Source organism: Epinephelus lanceolatus, chromosome 18 (assembly GCF_041903045.1).
Source record: "Epinephelus lanceolatus isolate andai-2023 chromosome 18, ASM4190304v1, whole genome shotgun sequence".
Classification (NCBI taxonomy): domain Eukaryota; kingdom Metazoa; phylum Chordata; class Actinopteri; order Perciformes; family Serranidae; genus Epinephelus; species Epinephelus lanceolatus.
The window spans coordinates 39523779-39548603 of record NC_135751.1 but is presented as its reverse complement, the minus strand read 5'-3'; the positions used below and the strand labels follow the sequence as shown (position 1 = coordinate 39548603).

The following is a 24825-nucleotide window of genomic DNA, read 5'->3' as shown; positions in this document are numbered from 1 at the left end:
TCATTGGTGATGTATTCTAGATGCATGTTTTTAGTTTTTAGTTAATAATGCATTGGCTTATTCTACAGCTGTAGCCATGACAACATTATTCCAGTAACCAACAGGAGGTGTTATGTGGACGTTGTAGCCTCACCTGGAACTTCATATTTTAATGCACAACGTTTTGTCCCAAATGAGACTCACACTCAGCACTGAATTCGTCCCAGCTCCATCTTCTGTTTCTCATGCTTGCTGCAAAACTTGATATTTTCTGGCTCACTTCTTCTCAGCTTGATTTATCTGGTAGCTATTTTCCTTTCTCTCCCAAACTAAAACCTGATGTTTCTGTGTCCTCTCTAAATTTAATAACTATAGCAGCAGAGTCTTAGCTGTGACCTATAACCTGCAGCATTGAGCACACGCGATCCGAGTGAGTGCTGGTTTAATGTGCTGTGTTTCAGTAGCTGTAACTCGGGACCTCAGTGCTCCCCTACCAGAACACACCATCCACGCTGACCTCCTTAATGCTGCTTTCCCTCTGTGTTGCATTACGGCTGCTCTGAGCACAGGCCAGAGGAATGTAGAGCCAGGGGTCGAGGGAGAGCGAAGATAAGGTGGAGGAGAGAGGTTTGGGAGGGGGTGAAAAGGGGGAAGATGAAGTAGTTGAGAAGAGGTAAAGCAGACCAGACTTTCATATTTCTCTCAGTGAGAAAGGCAGATGGGAATACCTGTTTATTCTTTAGTTTAACAGTGATGTATGCACTAGTTTCTGTATTAATCTGTGGCATTCAGAGCCTGAAAGATAAAAGGAAAACATGAGGAGGAGGGTAACTACTCCCTACTTCCCTCAGTAAAACTCGCGTGGGTTTAACTGGAGCTTTCCTGCATGCAGATATCAGCCCATTCACACAGACAAATGAGACTGCACTGATACATCAAAACTTTGCATGAAGGACTACATTGTCAGTGTCTGGCCAGAGAGAGTCCTGCACAGGTCCAGTTTGCAAACTTGCACCCGCCCACACTCACAAAGATCACTGTAACCCACCCGTTAGCTGCAATTATATCCAAGTCCTTGGCACAGAAAGTGCTAGTGTTTTCATTGTCTTTTTTTCTGCTGTGCAGTGGCATTTTTGACGGGCTTGGGATGCTCGAGAACTTATGAAATTTGGCGCGCACAACAGTACTGGTGAAAATTTGGTGATAAGTTCTGTTTATGCCATACGAACTTAGGATTCTTAATTTAGGAAATCCCAAAGTTGGGATGGTTCTGTAATAGAAAAATGTATGTCCTGAAACCTCCTACAGACTAGAGGTGTGCCATATCATCTCGTATAGTTTTTAATATCATATGAAAAATTCATATTGTGATACTTTAGATATTTCGACTTGTTGACATATTGATGTCTTACCGTTAGTAGGGATGTTCCTTGCGACTAACTTCCCTGTTGACTAAAAAAGGAAAACACTCAGAAAACAAAATTTTGCATTGTTAGGTATTTGAAACATTGTCCCAAAAAATATTGTGTGTATTAAGAGCCCTTTGAAGCCTTTAATCATAATCTTCAACAACCATGTCGGATTTTAAATGCTGCTGAAGTACGAGACACTTGACGCTGTGCGGTATGAACGTGAACATGACGGCAACTCAGTCAAAGTTAACCACTTAAATAACATCTAAAATAAATTAATTGTCTCTGAAATGTGGGGCACATTGAACCTTGCAGATTTTCTGACATGATGACAGCAATTCACTTAAAGTTAATAAAGCAACATGTAAATTATAATTAGATTTCAGCTGAAATGAGAGGCATGTTTCTGTGTGCAGTATGAATGTAAACCTGCACATTATCTGACAACAACTCACTTAAAGATAAATAATATAACACCTCAGAAAGATTCATTGCTGCTGAATTCATTTTCTAGATCAAAGTGCTGCTAAACTGCGCTGGTTTTGTGAGAGGACATTTCGCCAGTTTAAAACTCCAGTCTATTGAAGCATCACCGCAGGGAGGGGGACTGCTGTCTGACCGTTCTGTAGCCCCCACTAGTGGTGGGCGGCTGCATGACACTTAAGCGGCCTTGTGCATGAATAAAACATTAATTGGTTTAACCGACTAATATATCTGGTGTCAACCAGTGAGGTGGCCAACGCTTAATCGTTTAGACGAATAATCACACACATACCTAACTGTTACCCATGGCAACAACAAGCATGCCTGAAAGCGAAAGTATTACCAACCTTCTAAAAGTGCTTGTGACACCTCAAATTTGGCTTTGACTTTCAGCTGAAAACATGCAGCTCATTTCATAGAAAATACCGAGATATACTTTGTGTATCACCAGTCAGCCTGTAAATAACATGATATGAATTTTTGTCCATATCAACCAGCCCTACCTGCCACCTGCCCATGTTTAGGATTTTGTTTACTCGTTACACAACTTTTTTGCGGGGTACCTGGACCCAGTGCAGGACTCTAATGTAGACCTCTGGCAGAGTTAAACCTTAAGAGTCAGGGAACTTTTGTTCTGGACACTGTTCCCTTGTTGTTTCAATCATCCTGACCGATTCTGACCAACTGCTATAAGTGAGTTGAGTCGATGCTATCATACAGGGCCTAGACACACTCAGGGGACACGTTATTTCCTCTCTTACATTCACAATTTTCTCCAAGAGGACAAGATGTTGGTAAAAAATGGTATTTTTCAGTTATGATTTTTACATGTTTCCTCGTTTGAGCAGCATCTTCTGGCCGTGATGGAAGTTATGAGATCAGATTATAGTGATTCAGTGACCAGGTTTAGATCTTGGAGGTGCATCAGGATTCAGGACACCGCTCATTCACCTTCTCTCTGCCACAGGCCGAAGAAATCACCGTCAGTCTCTTGTCTTGCTTCCTGTTAACAACACATCTAATTAGGGCTGTACAGTAGGTAGTCACAAGTTTCTTTTGATGGCCATGTCTGGCTGGTGTATAGCACCAGCCAATCACTGTTTCCCCCCAGAGTCCAGAGAAGTATCCTGGAGTCAGATCAAAGCAGGATCTGATGTGCTGTAGTGACTATTTCTGTACTGCTGCTGCCCTGGATAGAGGAGGTCATGTCATGTGTAGGGAGCTGGAGGTTTCTGGGGCTGTAGGGAATGTCCCAACCGCCTATCTACCCAGGTTTTGAGATTTGGGAGGAAGCCATCATTACCATCACGGTGGTGCAGTTTTCATATATATAGTATACATTATCACGACCACAGGAATGTGCAGGCCGGAAGAAGGCTCTCACTCACAGACCCAAACCAACCGCTCACTATAGGGCATGTGTCGAAACACACACTCTGCGTTGCTCTTGTGGTTTCACGAGTTCCGTCCAGCTGTTTGGTTGTCTTGGCCTGTTAAACTTGTTGAGCCCCCCTGACAAAAATCACATTGTACTGCAGTTGACTAAAGTAAAGCCAGCAGAGCTGTGATAAATTGCTGACTGTCTGACAGATTGGTTTAGCATATTAACGTGGCTACATTTTTTCCTCTTGCTGCCCTGTTGCGAAGAATTGATTTTGCCTTACCAGCTTGTGTATGTTTTGGCAGACACAGAAATATGTGATTAACAGTGATAAAAAAAGATTCATTGCGTGGTGCCAGGCATAAGAAATGTTCGACAGCTCGCTGGCCTCTTACCTCTCTGTTTTTCTCCACAGGGTGAGTTGGAACGCCAGCTCCTGCAAGCCAACCCCATCCTCGAATCTTTTGGCAATGCCAAGACAGTGAAAAATGACAACTCATCTCGCTTTGTGAGTTCACTGTTCCTGTTTCAGTGATCATTTGTGTGATTTAGACGCAATCAGATGATATCTTAAAGGGAAACAGATTTACATAAACTCCACATCAGCTATCAGTGAAATGAATCCTTAATTAAGTCCTCTCTGATCTTGTAGTGATGAGTTACAGGAATCACAATGATTGTCGCTCTAAGCATTTTAAATATTTGTATGACTAAGTCAACCATGTGGCCAAGGTTAACCACCATGGTGTTCAGTCCTCATGAATCACCGGCTGTCTCAGATGAGACCAGCAGACAGATGGGCACACATATTCACACACACATTTACTGTCAGGAAACCACAGACATGCCTGAGATTCTTTCTGACCTGGTAACCTGGCTTTTCCTAATATAGGCATTTTGTTCTCCGCTGTGTCTCTGTTGTCTGCAAGAATCCACAACATGCTATCTAAAGTGCAGAAGAAACATAGGACACGAGTCCGCACTGACATCATTGGCTTTTTTTAAACAACCTGTGAAGTTTCAACAACTGTTTTTAACGTAAACATGCATCTTGTTTCCTGCAGGGGAAGTTCATCAGAATAAACTTTGACGTCACGGGCTACATCGTCGGGGCCAACATTGAAACTTGTATCCTTGTTACTGGAACACGCTGGAGGAGCAGACAGTCGAAGGACTGTTTCAAACACAACAGAGGGAGCTCAAAGATAGGGTGCACACTGAGTTTAGATCTCAGAGCAGCGGTTAGGCTGCACGACTCACCACAGCTCATGCTCTCTCAACCACAAGAATGCCATTCCTCGTTCTGCATATTCTCCAGACGGAGCTAGAGGGCACTGAGCTCTAAAGAAGTTTTTATTTTTAGTCTTTTTCTGGTGAGGATAATAATGGAGGTTCCTCTGGTTAATATATCTTTGTTGCAACACTTATAGAAAGAACTGATTGCACAGTGAATGCATCTGAGATACCATTCCTAGAAGATTTATTGGTTGAGCACTTAATTAGAGCTCTTTCATTAAAATAGTAGTTGCTTAGCTTCCTGAAAACACTCCTAAAAACCTTTGCAATTCACAGTATAAGTGGCTAAATGGCTCAAACAACAGAACTGACGTGCTCAACTCAAATGTCTTAAGAATGTAATGGGAAGTGACCCAAAAATCAAAAAATCGGCAAATGAAGTATTCAGCACTCACAAATAAGTATGTAGTATTTTTGATAATACACAGCAGCAGATGGCAAGGTGGGGCAGTGGTTAGCATTGTCGCCTCACAGCAAGAGGGTTCCTGGTTCGGAGCCCCTCTGTGCAGAGTTTGCATGTTCTCCCCGTGTCAGCGAGGGTTTCCTCCAGGTGCTCCGGCTTCCTCCCACAGTCCGAAGACATGCAGGTTAAAGGGACAGTGCACCCAAACATGAAAATTCAGCCATTATCTACTCACCCATATGCCGAGGGAGGCTCAGGTGAAGTTTTAGAGTCCTCACATCACTTGTGGAGATCCAAGGGGAGAGGAGGTAGCAACACAACTCCACCTAATGGAGGCTGACGGCGCCCCAGATTCAAACGTCCAAAAACACATAATTGAAACCACAAAATATCTCCATACTGCTCGTCCGTAGTGATCCAAGTGTCCTGAAGCCCCGACATAAAAAGTTGTTTGGAAAAACCTCATTTGAACTCTGTTTTTAGCCTCATTGTCGCCTGTAGCTCTGACTGCCTCTCTGTGGACCACGTTCAAGTGTGCACAGAGAGGCGGGCTTCAGGACACTTGGATCACTACGGACGAGCAGTATGGAGATATTTTGTGGTTTCAATTATGTGTTTTTGGACGTTTGAATCTGGGGCGCCATCAGCCTCCATTAGGTGGAGTTGTGTTGCTACCTCCTCTCCCCTTGGACCTCCGCAAGGGATGTGAGTAGGGCTGCCACGATTAGTCAACTAATCGATGACTAATCCACTATTAAAATAATCGGTGACTATTTTAGTAGTCAACTAATTGGTTTGAGTCATTTTTCATAGAAAAGTACTATAAAAGTACCCAAAATACTCTTACTGCAGCTTCTTACATTCAGATATTGGCAGCTTTACACACTCTCCCATGACGGTAAACTAAAACCCTTTGGCGTGAGTACGAAACAAGACATTAGATGACGTAATTTTGGGGTTTGGGTGAGACGGACCAACATTTTTCAACATCTTAACACATTTTTCGATGAAATGATTAGTCGACTAATCAAAGAAATAATCGACAGATTAGTCGACAATGAAAATAATTGTTAGTGGCAGCCCTAGATGTGAGGACTCTAAAACTTCACCTGAGCCTCCCTCAGCATATGGGTGAGTAGATAATGGCTGAATTTTCATTTTTGGGTGCACTATCCCTTTAATTGGTGACTCTAAATTGTCCGTAGGTGTGAATGTGAGTGTGAATGGTTGTCTGTCTCTATGTGTCAGCCCTGTGATAGTCTGGTGACCTGTCCAGGGTGAACCCTGCCTCTCACCCAGTGTCAGCTGGGATAGGCTCCAGCGCCCCCGCGACCTCCAACAGGATACGCCGTTACAAAAAACGAATGAAGGAATGAACACAGCAGCAGAAGGAAACAGATGCGTTTCAGCTCTAGGCCCAAACAATGTACTAGTGAGAAAAACAGTTGTGAGAAATTTTAAGTTGCAAAAAGAAACATGTCATATTCTGACCTTGCAACATCCAGATAAGTGACCAATTAATTTACACACTCACAATAGACAATGCATACATGTACAGTACCACAGACAGTATGAACTCATGGACATAGCCACCGTGACGTCACCCATTGGTTTATGAACTCCTGTTTTGAAGCCTTGAATTTGGCATTTTGTGCCGGAAGTGACCATATTTGGATGATACAGTGAAGCTAGCCCTAGCGCTAGCTGCTAGCTTGGTTAGCATGGTGTATTTATAGCCATGATTAACTGTGATAATGCTACACAGGCTTGAAACCATGAAAACAAATGTACTTACCAGAAAAAACTAAGCATCTGATTCTTTAGAGGGTCTTTTGGTACAACGAAACACTGAACAAGACTTTTTTAGGTGACCAAAATGTTGCATCTAACCTTCATGAACTGCAATGACATGGTGACAGCTATGGCTATGCCTATACTCTGAATATGGGTTTACACCATTGTTACGTTACCTGACGTTACCCAACTTTACGCAACTGGACACTGTGGTAGCAATTTGTCAACGGATTGTGCCCACCTGTCACTGGAAGCAGCCATGTCCTTAATAATGCATAATACATATTCATATACTTCAATCATACCCATCTGTTTTCACATAAAATACGTAGGGAAATCGATCTGTCGTTCCTCATGAGCAGATTTCCTACAACAGTGACAGTATCAGTTTCCTGTTTTATCATGTTGTAACTTCCTGGTCAGTCCTTAACCTTTGCTCTCAGATCTTCTGGAGAAGTCGAGGGCCATCAGACAGGCCAAAGATGAGAGGACCTTCCACATTTTCTACCGCCTGCTGGCAGGGGCTGGAGAGCATCTCCGAAGTGAGTGTGTGACAGCTGCCTAAAGCTGGATTTAAAAAAAGTATCCGAGCAACGACAGTGAGGTTTGATGTTTGTGCCAGTTTGCTTCAGGCGGGGTGTAAAGCTAAAGGAGGGCGCTCTGAATTATTACTGCCCATCTAATCTTTTTCCCTTGTGAACTTGTTAGTACATTGTTCCATGATGATGTAGAACGTGTTTACAATATTTCTCCGATGAACTAATGGATTTTAAAGGTCACTCAGTCTATCATTTACTTATCTGCTTACTCTCTGAGGCCAGACTGAATCACTGTGACGTTTCTGTCCATCCAACAATCATTTAGATAATTACTTTTTGAGAGCAAATAACTCATCATGGTCCTAATACATTTCAAGCTAGAGGGTGGTACTTTGACATATAAATGAACATCTGTTGAATTCAAGCCGTGCCAAACAACTTCACGCAGTGCTGATTAAGCCTATCGCCGCCAGTGAAAGCTCCCTGTATTTCTTGGTGTTCAGAAAAATATGATAACGGAACTGATCATGGGTAAAATAGTGAGTGATCAGTTGGTAACCTTGTGGAACTTTGAGACTTGAAGTCAAGAAGATAGCTGGTGAGCCCGACGTTCAAAGTTCGTCAATATGAAAAATAAAGATTACTGGGGTCTAAATGGAGTAATTTTAGTTTCAGAACTTTCTTCTTCTCCCAGAAAACCTTCAAGAAATTTAGAAACCATTATGAAATCACAGATCAATAAAATAAAGCATTTCCCAGATTTTTTTTTCTATCCTGAACATTTACATTTATTGTATCCTTTATAGTCGACACTCTGTCTCAATATATAAGAGAATTTAAATGTCAGCTGCGATCAAATCTGAAATTAAACCAGATAGTACAGAGAAATACTGAGTTCTGTGCACCAGAAGCAATGAGTCTTTTGTCAACCAGCCAGAACTAAACAGGGAATTGATTATTTTATTTATTTTCTGTTCATTTGTTTTGCTTTTTTTCTGTTTGGTCCTGCTTGTTGTTCAGTTTTTAATTAATTAATTTTAATTTAATACAATTTTTAATTTAATTTAATTTATTTTAATTTAATTTAATTTTATTTTATTTTATTTTTTTAATTTTCACACAAAATCATACGCTGTCGGCTGAGGCTACGAAACAAGGGGCCACTTGCTATTAGGATAAACATTCACACAAACTCACACACCAATTTGGAGTTCAGTATGCAGACTGGAGGAGCTGGGGATCAAACCACTGATCATCCGATGAGTGGATGATGCGATTAAACCCCTCAGAATCATGCCCCTTGCATGTGCATGATTCTTATGTTTTCCTCTGATAGTACATATGTTGACAGTTTGAAGTAAAGCGTCGTTTTTTTTTTAAAAAAAAAAAAGGAAAGCTGGGACGAGCTAGGAGTATGACAGAAAGTATATTGAGTGGAAGCTTTGGATAAAATAAAAACACAGCATTCAGAGGACGTATTAAAGTCAAAAAATATTTGAAAAAGCTCTCCTGGGGGCGGGGGAGATGCGGCAAGCTCAGCTGCAGGCATTCATAATAGGCACGCCTCGACAATGTTTGTGTAATAACTCTCACAGCCAGAGAGTGGGGACAAAAGTTCTGCACTCCAGCTTAACAGAACAGAGAGCATCTTAAGGTCCCGATCACACAGAAAGCTTTTTGCAGTTTGCAACCACCTCATCGTGTCCTCACACTAACCCTCCCGAGTAATCAATCTACCATTTTTTTGTTTGTTTTTTTCCACAGTAATCAGTGTGTAGTTGCTGCCATGTTGAGGCAGAGGGTGCTGTCTGTAGCTCTGGTTGAGGGTGAGAGGCTGTCAGCAGATAAACAGAGATCTGTGTGGGTACATGAGACCCTAAAAAAGAGGCTGGATCATGGGGAGTACCACCAGTTGGTCCAGGAGCTTCTCCTCCATCATGGACGTTTACAGGCAGATTTTAGGATGACTCAGGGGCAGTTTGACAACCTGCTGTCTATCGTCGGGCCGTAAAACCAATTACAAAAAGCCGCCGCCAGCTGCTAAACCGCTTCTTGTCTGATCAGGGCCTAACTTGCCGCTGGAGAAACATGCATCTTAAAACCAAAGAATAAATAAGAGGATACTGGTTTTAAATGATCATTAAAATACCCATGAACTTAAAAAAAATCATGGTTCTTTCTTTTCCTTCTCCAGCCGACCTGCTCCTCGAAGGTTTTAACAACTACCGTTTCCTGTCAAATGGCAACATTCCCATCCCTGGTCAGCAGGACAAGGAAAACTTCCAGGAGACTCTGGATGCCATGCACATCATGAGCTTCTCCCATGACGAGATTGTCTGTGAGTAGTACTTCCAGATGTGCCCTGAAACAAAGTACACTCTCGTTCTCTTTGTGTAATTACATACCAATTGTTTCCTCTGTAATTCTGCCATTACCTAATTCCCCTCCTGAGGATCACTGAAGTGTTATCCTCTCCCTGCCAGGCATGTTGAAGGTGGTCTCTGCAGTGCTGCAGTTTGGCAACATTGTCTTTAAGAAAGAGAGGAACACTGATCAGGCCTCCATGCCCGAGAACACAGGTAAACATCCCACACACAGCTCTCGTCGCTGGTGTCAGTCATGACTCATGAATCCAGAAAACAAGATGACTGTGTGGCTTCAGCTTCCAACACAACAGGTGGTGGAAAACACACCATCATTTCCATATGCATACACACTCACACTATTTTCTCATTCACTGTGAGCACATGCTTTATTAGAAGCATCATAACACTGAAGTTAGATTGTGTGTCCCAGTTTAAAGTCACACACACTTGATGTTAAAATGTATTAACGCGGTGATGCTTTCAGACTTATTTGTTTAATTTCTGATTTCATTATTTGAACACAGCATCAAACTTAGATTCTCAGAAACTCTGATTTTGAAGATAGTAAAATAACACAGATCTGTTTTTTATTTCTTTATAACTCAAATTTTTATTTATCTGTTCAGTCAAATCTGAACAAATAAACAGTACTTGAACTTGAACTCAACATATCCACAGGCACCTGCTAGCCACACATTCTTATACCCATAATAGTAACTTAGAAACCACAGTGATACAATGACTAAACCCACATCTTTACAGTTCAACTGACATATTACAAAACAAAAAAAAGGCTGTCCATGACCTCATAAAGCTTTCAGCGTCATCGTTGACCCAAGCTAACGTGTTCGTATGACACAATTTCTAACATAGATTTCTTCCATTTTTCAAAATCTGGAGATGATGTACTCTTCCAGAATTTAAGAATCACTTGAGCAGCTGTGACGACCCCTACATTTATAGCCACACGGTCATATTTTGATAAACTCAGCAATTCTCTTTGGTCCCCTGTAAGGCATAAGCTGTGTCTCAATTCAACGCCTGCAGCCTTTGAGGGACGTGGCCTTCGCAGTCGACGTCAGCCACATCCTTTGAAGACCGCATTAGCCAAACTGAACGGTCTCCAATATGAGGCGGTCTGGTCTGGGGAAGATTTCCTGGGTGCATCACCAGTTGTTCTCGCCCCGACCTGTTGGTGTTCCTGTTACCTAACAACCTAGCAATTATATTTAATACTTGAGGAGATGAACTCATTAAATTAAGACTGTTTAAAGGGATAGTGCACCAAAAAATGAAAATTCAGCCATTATCTACTCACCCATATGCCGAGGGAGGCTCAGGTGAAGTTTTAGAGTCCTCACATCCCTTGCAGAGATCCAAGGGGAGAGGAGGTAGCAACACATCTCCACCTAATGGAGGCTGACGGCGCCCCAGATTCAAACGTCCAAAAACACATAATTGAAACCACAAAATATCTCCATACTGCTCATCCATAGTGATCCAAGTGTCCTGAAGCCCTGACATAAAAAGTTGTTTGGAAAAACTTCATTTGAACTCTGTTTTTAGCCTCATTGTAGCCTGTAGCTCTGACTGCCTCTCTGGGCACCGCGCTCACGTGTGCGCGCGAGACCAGCAAAAGCACGTGAGCATGAATACGGTGCCCATGTCTCACGGTCTTGCGCAAGTGCACACACGTGAGCACTATGAATTAATTTATACTGAGTAAATTTCCCCTTTGCCTCGTTTATATATTTACCAGTATTTGATCGTGTTTTCGACCATTCCTCATTCAAATATGTGATTTTTAATTAAATCTGAATGTGCAAACTCGTGTGAAGTTCACATTTATATCAAGCGGTTAGTGACATATTTCCTGCTTCCTTGCACTCTCAGTGGCGCAGAAGCTCTGCCACCTGCTTGGGATGAATGTGATGGAGTTCACCAGAGCTATCCTCACCCCGCGGATCAAAGTGGGACGTGACTACGTACAGAAGGCACAGACCAAAGAACAGGTAACTCTATAGATAACGACTATGTTTGTTTGCCATGTTTTAGCTGTTAAAGAAGTGAAAACCTGTAAAAGTTTAATTTGTGCCTGTGCTTTGATATCTTTGTTTATAGCACACCTGACTTACGCAAATTCATGGGTCATAGAGTAGGTTTAACACCTTTCTTTTGATTTGTCCTTACTGTGTTTCACACCATGCTAAGTCAACAACGCAAAGTTTATTTTCTTATAGTTCCACTCATGGCTCGATGAGCTAACAGTGTCTGTCATGGTGACTCTCTCTGATCCTGCGCTCTTTGTTGTTTCCTCAGGCTGACTTTGCTGTTGAAGCCCTGGCTAAGGCAACATATGAGCGTCTGTTCCGCTGGCTGGTCCACCGCATCAACAAGGCCCTGGACAGGACCAAACGTCAGGGGGCGTCTTTCATCGGCATCCTGGATATCGCTGGCTTTGAAATCTTTGAGGTGCTGATTGTGGTGCTTTGATACGATCAAACTCATTTCCACAAAACTCAAACTACCTTCTATATGTTGTAGTGTTGTTACTTTAGACATGATGATTAAGACCGTGACAGTTTCTGACACCTGCATTTAAGATAACTAACAGGTTTTCTGATGATTGGACAGATGCTCATTTATTTATGTATCTGTGTTGAGCAACACTCTTCTTTGGCAACACTATTTTTACCCTCTGTTGGTCAATTTCAAAAACATTTTGGGGACAATCTTTGCCTTAAGCTAATATTAACAGTTAGATTAATACTTAAAGTAACTGTAGCTAGAATTGGTGGGGCCCATATTGAGCAAGTTCAAAATAATTTTACACACATGGTTCAACATCTTTATGTGGCATCTTCTGCAAGTTTTGTGTTGATGGGATAAACAATTTTGGATTTGTGGTCATATTTGTGTTATGCCACAGACATCTGTTGCCCTTGTAGCGCCCCCTAGTGGAATATTTCAATGAAACTTTCAGGATATGTTTCAGGTACTTACATGGACATATCTTGCAGGTTTCGTCATAATTGGCCAAATGTTTGTGGAGTTAAAGGGAAATTTCGGTTTATTTCAACCTGTCTCCTATCGTCCTAAATTTATTTCAAGTGACTAGTGACATAAAAATGATGGTTAGCATGTTAGCCGTTAGCCTAGATACAGCCGGGGCGCATAGTAGCGTCAGACCTGTTAAAACGTAAGTGAACGGGCAACCTTCAAGTGCAAAGTTAGTCCACTAAACAAGCTTTTTTTCCACAAAGACCGCCTCATATCGTTAGGATAAATGTCAGAGAACATATAGAAAATGACATGTAAATGTGTTGTCTTACCTTACCGGTGTGCTGCCATGTTTGTTTACTCCTTTATATCGCGAGAACAAGCAGCGATCTCATACTGTGCCTGAAATCTCGTGAGAACAAGCAGCAACAGCTGGAAGGCAGAACCGGACAGTAGCCTGAAAAGTTCATTCATTTATTTTATGAAAGATTTATAGAATAATGGCTGACTTTTTGCCAGACTTCGACTTTGTGGAGCAGGAATTTGATTTTGCAGAGTTTGATGGCCGCCATTATTTATTTGAGCCAGAATACACTGACGAAGAGCTTCGTGAAATTGAAGAACGGAGAGAGAGAGAGGCGCAACAGGTAGAGGACGAGAGAGGAGGAATGGCTGCTGCAAGGCTGCGTAGCTCTGGAGATTGGTGGTGTAGCTGTGAATGCTGTGCCCCAGTGCCCACAGAAGAGGAATGCCTCTGTTGCAAGGAATGGGACCGGTTGCAGCCTTATTTTCAAGGTCTGGATGTGACCGAGGACGAGACACCTCCACCTGGAGTAGTATCCAGCTGGGCTTTATCTAGAGCTCGCGAGATTTCAGGCACGCTATGAGATCGCTGCTTGTTCTCGCGATATTTCGGCCGCGCTTTGGAAAGCAGAGCTAAATGGTAAACAAACATGGCAGCACACCAGTAAGGTAAGACAACACGTTTACATGTCGTTTTCTATATGTTCTCTGACATTTATCCTAACGATATGAGGCGGTCTTTGTGGAAAAAAAGCTTGTTTAGTGGACTAACTTTGCACTTGAAGGTTGCCCGTTCACTTACGTTTTAACAGGTCTGATGCTACTATGCGCCCCGGCTGTATCTAGGCTAACAGCTAACATGCTAACTATTATTTTTATGTCACTAGTCACTTGCATTTTTTGAAAAATCATATCATGATAAATAACAAATGTCTTCTTTACGCTTCCTTTCAGTTGAACTCATTTGAGCAGCTTTGTATCAACTACACCAACGAGAAGCTGCAGCAGCTCTTCAACCACACCATGTTCATCTTGGAGCAGGAGGAGTACCAGAGGGAGGGCATTGAGTGGAGTTTCATTGACTTCGGCCTGGACCTGCAGCCGTGCATCGACCTCATTGAGAGGCCGGTCAGTGTTCTCCCTCTGTGTGTGTGTGTGTGTGTGTGTGTGTGACTGTACGTGTCTGCCTATGAATACACGTGTTGAATGATTTCTGTCTCCCTCAGAATAACCCTCCTGGTATCCTCGCTCTGCTGGATGAGGAGTGCTGGTTTCCCAAGGCCACCGACAAGACCTTCATAGACAAGGTCCTCCAGGAGCAAGGCACACACACCAAGTTTCAGAAGCCGCGTCAGCTCAAGGACAAAGCCGACTTCTGCATTATTCACTACGCAGGGAGGGTATGTATTTCAGGCCTATTAATGCGTCTTGTGGGAACAGTAGATGGTTGGATCTTCGATCCTAACGGGTAACTTCGATATTTTTCAACCTGGACTGTGTGTAGTGTATTTTTGGAGAAATGGCCCTTTTTAAAATAGCAGGCTGTCTTACAAACAGGCTTTCATTTCACTAGTTCTGTTCTGTAAAGAGAGGTGTGTGTCCAGGAGAGGAGTCAGGAGTGGGCTGTGATGTCTACAAAACACAGTGTGCAGCGTTGCATCGGAGTCAGGTAGACATCATCCCCTCTGGTGGTGCCAAAGATGGCAACCAGAGGGTTTGGTCGCAGGTCAAAGTTGAGGATTGAGGATAAGGATTGGAAAACATCCTTCCAGTATTTCTCAAGTCTTGGACACGTCCAATACATGTGAGTAAGAGAAGCCTCGTCTCTTGAAGATTTGCAAACTGCAATACATAATTAGCACCATAGAATAGGAAGCTCCAAAATGAGTCATGACTGCATCACTGAGTCCTCTTCAAAAACTGTTTCAGCTTGCGTTTAAAGTGATCGAAATCCAATTTGAGTTCTGTAGACAAAAAAGTCCACACGTTAATTCCATGGACAGAAAAAGCTGTTTGTCCAAATGAGGATTTACACAAGTGACCCTTACAATTCCCACCGGCTGCTCCACGTGTTACTGAGCCAGAAGCTACAAGCGGCTGAAATGAGTTTCATTTGTGGGGTGTCTGGGCTCAGTCTTAGAGATAGGGTGAGGAGCTCGGACATGTGGAGGGAGCTCGGAGTAGAGTCGCTGCTCCTTCACGTTGAAAGGGGTCAGTTGAGGTGGTTCAGCATCTGATCAGGATCCTCCTGGAGGCCTCCTGTTAGAGGTGTTTCGAGCAAGTCCCACTGGTAGGAGGCCCCGGGGCAGACCCAGAACACACTGGAGGGATTACATATCTCATCTGGCCTGGGAACAGCTTGGGGTCCTCCAGGAGGAGCTGGAGAGCGTTGCTGAAGAGAGGGACGTTTAGGGTGCTCTGCTTGGCTTGCTGCCCCCGTGACCTGGCCCTGGATAAGCGGATGAAAATGGATGGATGGATGGATGGACGAATTCAACCAGTTAGATGTGTAAATATGCTGGCTCTATACATGCTAAAAAATACATAGTCTGGTGGCTTTGGTGATGGCGATTTCAGGGCTGTTAATGTCTAAACAAAAGGGATCTTACTCTTAAACAGAAAAGTCTGTCTCTGTCGGGATCCTTTACATGATGTCGTCAGATACTATAATAATAATCTGAGCCTGTCAGTGGCAAAAACAAACACTTTTAGTGGGCGTGTAATGACCCCAGTGGTCACATTGCAGTCTATGTCGTTGCTGCTGGCTGCAGTGTTTGCTATTAATACTGGACCGATTTTAAAAAATGTTCCCATTTGTCACTTAGACACAAAAACAATGGAAAATAAGATTCAGGTTGGAAAATACTGAAGTGACCTTCCAAGTATGCTACTACTTTTAAATGCAACAGTCATTTTTGAAAACCATTATTCATGTCCCCTTCATAGCCTCAGATTGATCCATGTGTTTTTCTTATGCAACAGCTCAGTTTGTGGCGCGCTTTGAAGCCTTTCTCGGAGGCACAGATTTAGCTCCCCTGAAGGCGCCGTTAACCAGGTCATTGCCTGAAAACAATAGCCCAGTTGTCGTAGCGCTGCTGTTGGAAACCCACATCTGGTTCACATTGGTGTGTGATTGAGCCTTTGGTGCCTGGCGGTTACATAACGGAGGTTTTCAACTTTCACCTTTGTGTGGTGGTCTGCCATCTGTAAAGAGAAAACGATACTCCACCACATTCCAGAGAGGACGCTTGTCAGTTGCAGCGTGAAATCTGATATCCCAAGAGTGGTGGTTTAATTAGGTTTACTTGTCTCTTTTTCCTGTCTCGGGCATGTGTATACGAACACAGTGAAGAGCATCAGTCAGTCGTGTCTAAACATCAGTCCTGGACCTGAGCCTTGCCATGACAAACAGGTGGAAATCTCAGATTCAGCCTGATATCAAGCACTCAGTATTCAATACTGAAGCCAGCTTTGAAATTGAACTTCATCAAATAAACCCTGCATGACAGAGTGATACTGAAGAGGAACACAGGCGCAAACACTGTGAGTTTGCTTTTCCAGGATTCTGATGAAACCCATATGGAGATCTGACATTCCTCTTCTCGGGTTGCCGACCATGTCAATTACTTATTATGTCCTGCTCTAATCCAGCACTCCTCTGGACGTTTGGAAAACACTTCCAAGTAAAAGTCATCATCGTGTTTCAGTCCCATCAGAACACTGTGGTCCAGAAAATCCTGACTGTGCTGTCAGTTGAATATGATGTGCACATTATATAAAGTCTTTGTTTTAACCCTGGTGTAATTATATATCAAGCTGAGGTATACTCCAGTATGTAAGTATCGCGTGTCACTGATTTGCTTAACTGTCCATCACTCATTGTGTGCTTCCACACTGCACATACTGCACGTCTGCTGAGATGAAACAACTGTGTGCTATTTGAAAACTCTATTAGAGCCAGATCTAACTGACAGCTGCAGACAGGTGAAGCAGCATACCAGCAGCACTTCATCAGATACTGAGAGACAGTTGCCTTTAAGTGCATTTTTTCTTAACCACTTCCACTCCGCTCCTCCCTACCACAAACCCAATATTGTCTTTTTTAGGAGGGAGCAGGGATCTTAATCATATTAATAAACTTAATTTGTATAGCACTTTTCATAACACAGTTACAAAGTGCTTTGTGAGACAAATAGATCTAGATAAAAAAACAACAATAAAAACATTAAACATAGGCTGAGACCAGATAATCAGACACTAATAAATAATTAAATAAATAATAAAATTGATAAAAGATGGATAAAAACTAGACACACCACAGATTTACTGTAAAAAAAAAAAAAGAAAGAAAGAAAAAGAATACCCTTAAAAGTATTAAACGAAGACACTGAGTTTGCTAACTTAAGTTTCACAGCTGCGAGGCTCTGACTCAAAATGCCTAGTTTCCTTTTGTTACGAGGCGAGATGTAGGAACAGCTAGGAGGGTCCTACCTGAGGCAGGCAGCAGCGTGGCTCATAGGGTGCAAGTAAATCTACAACGTATGTCGGAGCAAGCGGGAGATGGCAGGTCAACAGTGTGTGCCATAGACATATAAATCATGTAAAAGCTGTGAAACTGAAGATTAATTTGAGATGCAGCTCAGCACTGTGTGTCAGTTTTTCTAGTTATAAGTCTGTAATAAACATTATGTTTTACTTAGGTACCTATTTAAACTTTGAAAGTTTAGAGTGTACTAGTCCATACCCATTGAGTGCACAGTTGCCCACGTACAGTTTCACATTAAATAGTTAAAATAATTAGTATTAATTAGTAATAATTATTATTAGATTAAATAGTCAACTGAACCCATTAAGAAGAGCAATGTATTCAGACAGAGTTTTTATGAATTTGATAGTACAATTGCTAGCTAAAACTGTACATTAGTAGTTGAGGTAGCACGTTGAAAGGCAGATAGTTAAAGTCATTGCCTTATAGAAGCTCAGTTTTAGTAAGTTTTCCAACTTTTGCCAAGAGGGAACTTTAGATATTGGTCCCTAGATTATGTTCACCCAGTTTCATGCAGATCGCTCAAACTTCCTAGGAAGAGATCCATTTGAAGTGTTTTTCAAAAAATTCAAAATGGCGGAAAATCTATATAAGCGGAAGTTATGGGTTCTTGAGGCAAATGTGTTCCTCATGAGGAGAGGCATCTCTGTGCAAAGTTTCATGTCTCTACGACATACGGGGCATGAGATATGCCCATTCAAAGTTTGACATTTCAGTGGGTTGCTATAGCGCCCCCCTTTGGCCAATTGATGTAATATTGCTTCATTGGCATCCTCCCATGACCCTCTACCACTGTGCCAAATTTCACATGGATTGACCAAGTCAGTGAGGAGAAAAACGTGGAACACACACACACACACAGAGTTTTCATCATTATATAGTAAGATAGGAGCTTAGAATATTAGGTTAGAGGTATATGATGCTGTTTCTGCTCAATTATGTTGCATAAGTTGTTGCAGCAATTTTGGGGTTGGTTTTTCCCACTTGAGAATTGATTTTAAAAAAAAAAAGGTCAAAAATCCCTCCATACCACATAAAGACACCAAGACCTTGAGTAACACCTTAGAAGAATCCATACTGTGATTTGCTATCAAAACTTTTGGAAATTTCTGTAAGATTTGCTTTTTTTTCAGCGCTTGGATGACGAGCACTGCTGTTCTGGAAACTGCTGAGAAACCTCCTTATTGTCAATACAGCTAAGAAACCCAAACATCCTCTGAATGCCAGAGGTCTCTAGCTTGTGGCTGTAAAGTTTCATGAGGTTGTGATTATCCTAGGAGCCACAATAGGTCATTTTACACAATGACTTCTATAGTGAAATGGCTGCTATTAGGACAAACATCATCACGCATAAAATTTGGCTAATTGAATCCACAAGAGTCTCAGCTTTCCAGTCAGACCCAATTTATGCAATTACAAATATGTTTATGGACCCTAGCATGTAGAAATATTCAAATACAAAATACGAAAATAGCATTACTTAGCTGCCTTCTCTACAAGCTAGCATGATAAGGTTGGTATGTCGCCGGCATGCCCGTGGTATGGAAGACATTAAAAAATGATTGGATGCCAAAGTCCATTTTCCTTTTTGCTGTTGGGATACCAAACCTTGTGCATAGTCATTGTTGGTTTATACATTACATTACATGGTAGCCTGTTAAAATGCAGGTCACCGTCTTAAAAATATTTTCATCATTTGTCAGGATAAACTATACTGTAGGATTTCTTAATGCTCAGTCTGTCAGTGTTTGAGATTTTTGATGGAAACACAGTAGACCATTTTGTTGTCCAACCACTAAACTAACACTGATATATCACTGTTTCTTCAGGTGGACTATAAAGCTGATGAATGGCTCATGAAGAACATGGATCCCCTAAATGACAACGTGGCGACGCTGCTGCACCAGTCAACTGACAAGTTTGTGGCTGAGCTCTGGAAAGATGGTGAGTCTCTTAGTAGTTTATTTTCTGTGTAGGAGCTCACTGAGCTTTTAACTGTTCAAAAACATATTGGTGATGTACAATTTAATCTGCTGTATGACTTCTGAATAAACCTGTTTTTATCCTTTTAAGTCCAGGAGGATGTTAGACACCATACTTACTGTTAATTGAGCAGATGAGACACAAAAAGAAAAGCATTTACAGCACTCTCTTCTGGGGCTTTAGCTAGCAGCAGATTGTCATCAAATTTGGTGCAGATGTTCATGTTCCCTTCAATATGACAATTTTGGTGTTTAGTTTTCATCATCAGGTCAAAATGCTCATTTGTACAATATTTAGATTTATGACCAAATACCAGCAAAACTAATGACGCTCCATCAGCCTCAGCTGTACTTTGTGTTTAATGCTAATTGACAGTTGTTAGCTTTGTAACACATTAAACTAAAGTCTGATTTACAGTAGGGGGCTCAACACTTTTGATGAGTGTTTCTCGACAGAAACCTCTGTCCTCTCAGCTCCTGCAGAGCTGAGAGGACAGAGGTTAGTCGAACTGGCTTCACCAGGCTGACTGACAGCAGACATTTACTGAACCAAGATAATTTTCATGTCAGCTCCATAGGACAGCATTAGTATGTATTGATTCATTGATTTTATTTCCCACAGTAGCAAGTGAGGGCAATCTGCCGCTCACAGACAGACCGGGAGCTGATCAATCAACGAATATTTGGTTAATACGTTAAAAATACATGATTTAAAAAGCTGTCTGTGCAGATTACGGTTCACTAAACATGATAGCAATAGACTCAGGCCCTGATCACACAGAAGCAGCAGAAGGCAGCTTTTTGTGATTGCTTTTTCAGTGAGAATGAAGCTTTTGCTCGCTGTTTTTGCATTGAGACACGCCTCACCTTCCTGTGCTCTAGGCACCTGCCGTTTTTGAACTCCTGGAGTTGAAAAATCTACAACTTGGAGCAGCAAAGCGCCCCACGTCATCTCTTTATACGTCATCTTTATTCCCATAATGCAATCAGATTATTTGAGAGGCGGGCCTTCTGTGGTGGTCACGACAGTTGGTAAACAATGGAGGAGAAACTGGTGGTAGTGGTTGCTGGATACCCAGAGCTATACGGCCTGATGATAGACAGCAGGTTGTCAAACTGCCCCTGTGTCATCCTAAAATCTGCCTGTAAACGTCCATGATGGAGAAGAAGCTCCTGGACCAACTGGTGGTACTCCCCATGATCCAGCCTCTTTTTTAGGGTCTCATGTACCCACACAGATCTCTGTTTATCTGCTGACAGCCTCTCACCCTCAACCAAAAACTGCAACCTGCAAAACACTTTCTGCGTGATCTGGGCCTCATACTGCAAAGAAATGCAAGGGGTCTCTGGTTACCATGGAGACGACTTAAAACCTTTTGCTGATACATAAATTAAAAAGCAACGTCCGACTGATACATTTCTACCAAGCAACACTTATCAAAATTGTCAAGCGCCCGACCATAGATCAGTCTTAAGACAGTGAACATGGTAAACATTATACCTGCGAAACATGTTAGCATTTGGGTATGTTAGCACGCTGGTGTTAGCATTTCGCTCAAAGTACAGCTGTGTTTTAAAGCAGCCTTCCAGAGCCGCCAATAAAAGCACATTAGAAACAACTGACTGTCGTATTTAATGACGAGGGTAACTACACTGTCTCTTTGCTCGCACTTCCTGTCTTGAGTTTCATTCAGCAGTGCAGCGTCATGTTTCTCTGGTGTGGGAAGTGTAAGCGAGGTAAACCACAGCGAGGACTTTCTTCCTTCACCGCTGAGTGACAGCTTTATTGCTAATCCTGTATTTTCTCCCCCAGCGAGGAGTAAACTGTTGATTGATTTAATTAGATGGGAGCCATGATTTTTATAATGATAATTTCAATTTGTTTTTCATGGAATCACAGACAGGTCGGATGGAGAGCAGGATGGTTATATAACACTTTCTGGACTAATCTTTCTCCTGATTAATGTGCAGCTAAGACAACCCAGCACTGGCTTTGAATAATAACAAGGCTTTGATAATATGCATGTACTGTGGTATTACAGTGCACACACTGACATTTACTCCAGTCCTCTTAACAGCTAATTAATGCTTATGAATGTGTGTGTGTTTGTGGGTGTGTGGATGATGGGTGTGTGAGTTAGCATGCCCACTTTTTTCTCTCTCACACTCCTCTGTCTTCTCTCTGTCCGTGTCTCTGTTGCTGTAGACATTCAGACGTTTCAGAGAGCCTCTTTCTATGACAATGTGTCTGGGCTCCATGAAGCTCCAGGTGAATGATAGTAACCTTTGTGTACCACTGGCTTCTCCTCATCCTCTGCACCGGAGGGATCACTGGTTCCCTGTCCTGTCCTGGCTGCACTGTGCACCCCTCGATAAACTCCCCTCTGGCTTTGCATGGCTCCAAAAACCTTTGATACTGAAACATTTCATTCTTCCATGAGTGCTGGTGGCTCACTGCCACTCTAAATATTCCAACAACTATTGCTTGAGTGATTATTTCTTTCTGTAATCATGCAAAAAATAAACAAAAGGCTGCAACTTGGAGACAGGAAATTTTAGATTTGCTCGATCAGATGGATTTTGAAGCAATTTTTGGACAATAGTACATTTTTGTGGACTAAAAGGGATAAAATAAGGAAAACCGGATGATGGGACACCATGCATAGAGGAGGTGTCACCACAACTAAAAAGGGCAAATACACTCTGATTATCACTGATAGTTGGATTAAAAATTATCCTAGTGACTATACAATGAAGAATTTTTGCATTCAGCAGGCGTAACCCAGAGTGTGTGCGTCAGCGTGAACATCAGATGGAGAGAGACTAAAGTTTCCAAATTAGTTTTGAGGACGAAGAGAAAGTGGATCCAGAATTGATTTAAGTTCTTGCTTACTTTATTCTGGCATTTATAAGTACTGAAAAGATGGAACATCTGAGGAACCTGCACGCCCGACATCTGATCCAAAGTCAGTATTTTTTATTAAAAGGCGAGGGAACTAAGCTACGCAGTGCTGCTTTACTGCCATGTAGCAGTAGGTTTAAAGGGACAGTTAACCCCCAAATAAAAAAAATCATATTTTCCCTCTTATCAGTCTAGATGGTTTTGGTGTAGTAGTGTTGGAGATATCAGCTGTAGAGATGTCTGCCTTCTCTCCTAATAATGAAACTAGATGGCACTCAGCTTGTGGTGCTCAAAGTGCCAATAAATACATTTGAAAAACTCAACATCAATGTCTCTCTGCAGAAATCATGACCCAGTTACTCATGATAATCCACAAATATTGTTGTGAGCAGTTTCACGTAGGAGCTATTTTCTTTCTACTGAGCGTGAGACGTGCAGAAGGAAGCGTGCATCTACTGCTAGCTCACCTAGCACCACTGAGCTAGCTAACGTAACAGCTCGGCCAAGGAGGGCGCCACTAATGTTTACATCACATTCTGTCATGAGCCTCTCGTCAAAGAGTAGATGCACAATTTCTTCTGCATGCACGGTGATACGGTTGGCAGGTGTAGTTCATATTCAAAAGTTCGTTTTTGTATCCTGGCTGTTTTAAATCATCGGTTCCCAACTGGTGGGTCCCAGGTCCAAAAGTGGGTCCCAGGTCCATTCTGATTGGACCACAAGTGACTCGCTAACAGGCCAAGTTTGCAAAAAACACACTTTGATTTTACTTTGAAGTGCCAATCCCTGCAGTAGAGTGAGTGGCTAACGGACAGTTACATGACAGACACACAGACTAACTCAGTGACTCAGTGGCCAAATGCAAATATGATACTGAATACATTTAACTGTTTGGACCTTGAACAAATTACATAGGAGATATCTGGACCTCGTGGCTGGACCAGTTGGGAACCGCTGTTTTAAATACTTTACTTCTGCTTGGTGGACTCCGTCAAATCAGTTAGATCCTGCTTTGAAATATTTTTTGATTGACAAAATCAAACCCAAGAGGGGCCATGGCCATCCTGATACATTTGGTGCCCCATCCCCCCACCATTAATTCCTCCCTGGCAAAAATAATTGGAGGTTGACATCAGGGGCCGTGACCGCGAGAGCTTTTTTTTCTGAGGCCAGCATATTTTTTTAATTCTTTACAGTCTGGTTGGGCATTATTTTCTGGGCACTGAGAGTCAAAAAATTTTCAGCTTTGGATAAAAACCCTGTGCTTGTCCCTTCAGCTGTTCAATCACAGCTGTGTAGGAGGAAAAATACCTCAAAGACAAATCGTCACATCTCACATGTACAAGTACTGAACAACAACAACAGCAGAGAAATCCGTTAATATACTGTATATATGTTATGTTTCCTCTCATGAACCCACACAGACCGGCAGGTCCGTCCTCTCTTCCTGCATGCTTCAGCCTTCCCCTCATCCAGAACAAGTCTTCAACCTTGTGCCAACATGTTTACGTCCGCGGACATTCTGAATCATAACAACCAGACGCAACCAAAGTGTCTCAGCGGAAAAAATGTCACACCTCCACAGCGTTCTCCAGTACTCCGGTACATACTTTCCCAGGAGTTAGAGTATAATTACGTGGTCACTTGGCATATACTTCCCATGCGCCAAGTGAACCCGTCGTTATACTCTAACTCCTGGGAATGTATGTGGTAAGTGACCGGGAGGAATTATGCTCTAACTCCCGAGGAAGTACATGTAAGTTCTCGGGAGTTATACGCTAACTCCCGAGAAAATGGGCGGGAGGTACACTCTAAAACGCAGGCTGCCTTATGAAGTGTTACTGAAAATGATAACCAGCCTATTTGAAGAACAATTAATTGCCTTTTACATGTTTACACAGATACATGTCAGATTAAAGCAGGATTGTTGTCAAACTCAAAATGTTAACTATGAACATCAGATAATAAGTAACATTACCTGTGAAATAAGAAACCAAAATATATCAGTAGGTAATTCCTTAACTCTCATATTGACATAGCTCTCAGCCAGCCTTAAACATACACTTAAACACTGTAACAGAATTCCTGAAATTCAGTTATGGTTTTGGTTTTGGTGTCTCACGCCAACATTTTCAGTGGCCACCCGTGTGAAACATTTCTCGGTGCGCCACTTCTGGCTGAGAGAAACCTCTGTGTGTTATCTTATGTTGCCTATAAAATCAAACCAGCTGCTGGTCTCTGGTCACAGCTGGTGTGACACCATCGTCTGTCTTCATGCTTTACCACAAATTAGAAAAGAGCAAAACCTGCTCAGTTGAATATTTCAACCGTTATTGGCAACACTTCCTGATGAATGTCCACATTGGATTTAAATCAAATTCTTCAAAGTCATTGGCTTTTCTCTTTTCTACATTCATGTAAACAGCACAGCACTTTGTT

General features: G+C 42.1%; 1 protein-coding gene across 4 annotated transcripts in view; it reads left to right on the top strand.

The window, feature by feature from the left end:
* Positions 1-24825, top strand: part of LOC117268669 (myosin-10) — a 101644-nt gene that overhangs the window by 58548 nt on the left and 18271 nt on the right. For 2 of the 4 annotated variants that reach the window (XM_033645306.2, XM_033645305.2), the window contains 11 exons: positions 3671-3763; positions 4320-4383; positions 7192-7290; positions 9482-9625; positions 9771-9866; positions 11547-11665; positions 11973-12125; positions 13911-14084; positions 14183-14356; positions 19332-19446; positions 21691-21753. In XM_033645306.2, the coding sequence (XP_033501197.1) occupies positions 3671-3763; positions 4320-4383; positions 7192-7290; positions 9482-9625; positions 9771-9866; positions 11547-11665; positions 11973-12125; positions 13911-14084; positions 14183-14356; positions 19332-19446; positions 21691-21753 (1294 nt within the window). The remainder of the gene's footprint in view (positions 1-3670; positions 3764-4319; positions 4384-7191; positions 7291-9481; positions 9626-9770; positions 9867-11546; positions 11666-11972; positions 12126-13910; positions 14085-14182; positions 14357-19331; positions 19447-21690; positions 21754-24825) is intronic. The other 2 variants (XM_078161240.1, XM_078161239.1) reach the window with 1 other exon arrangement.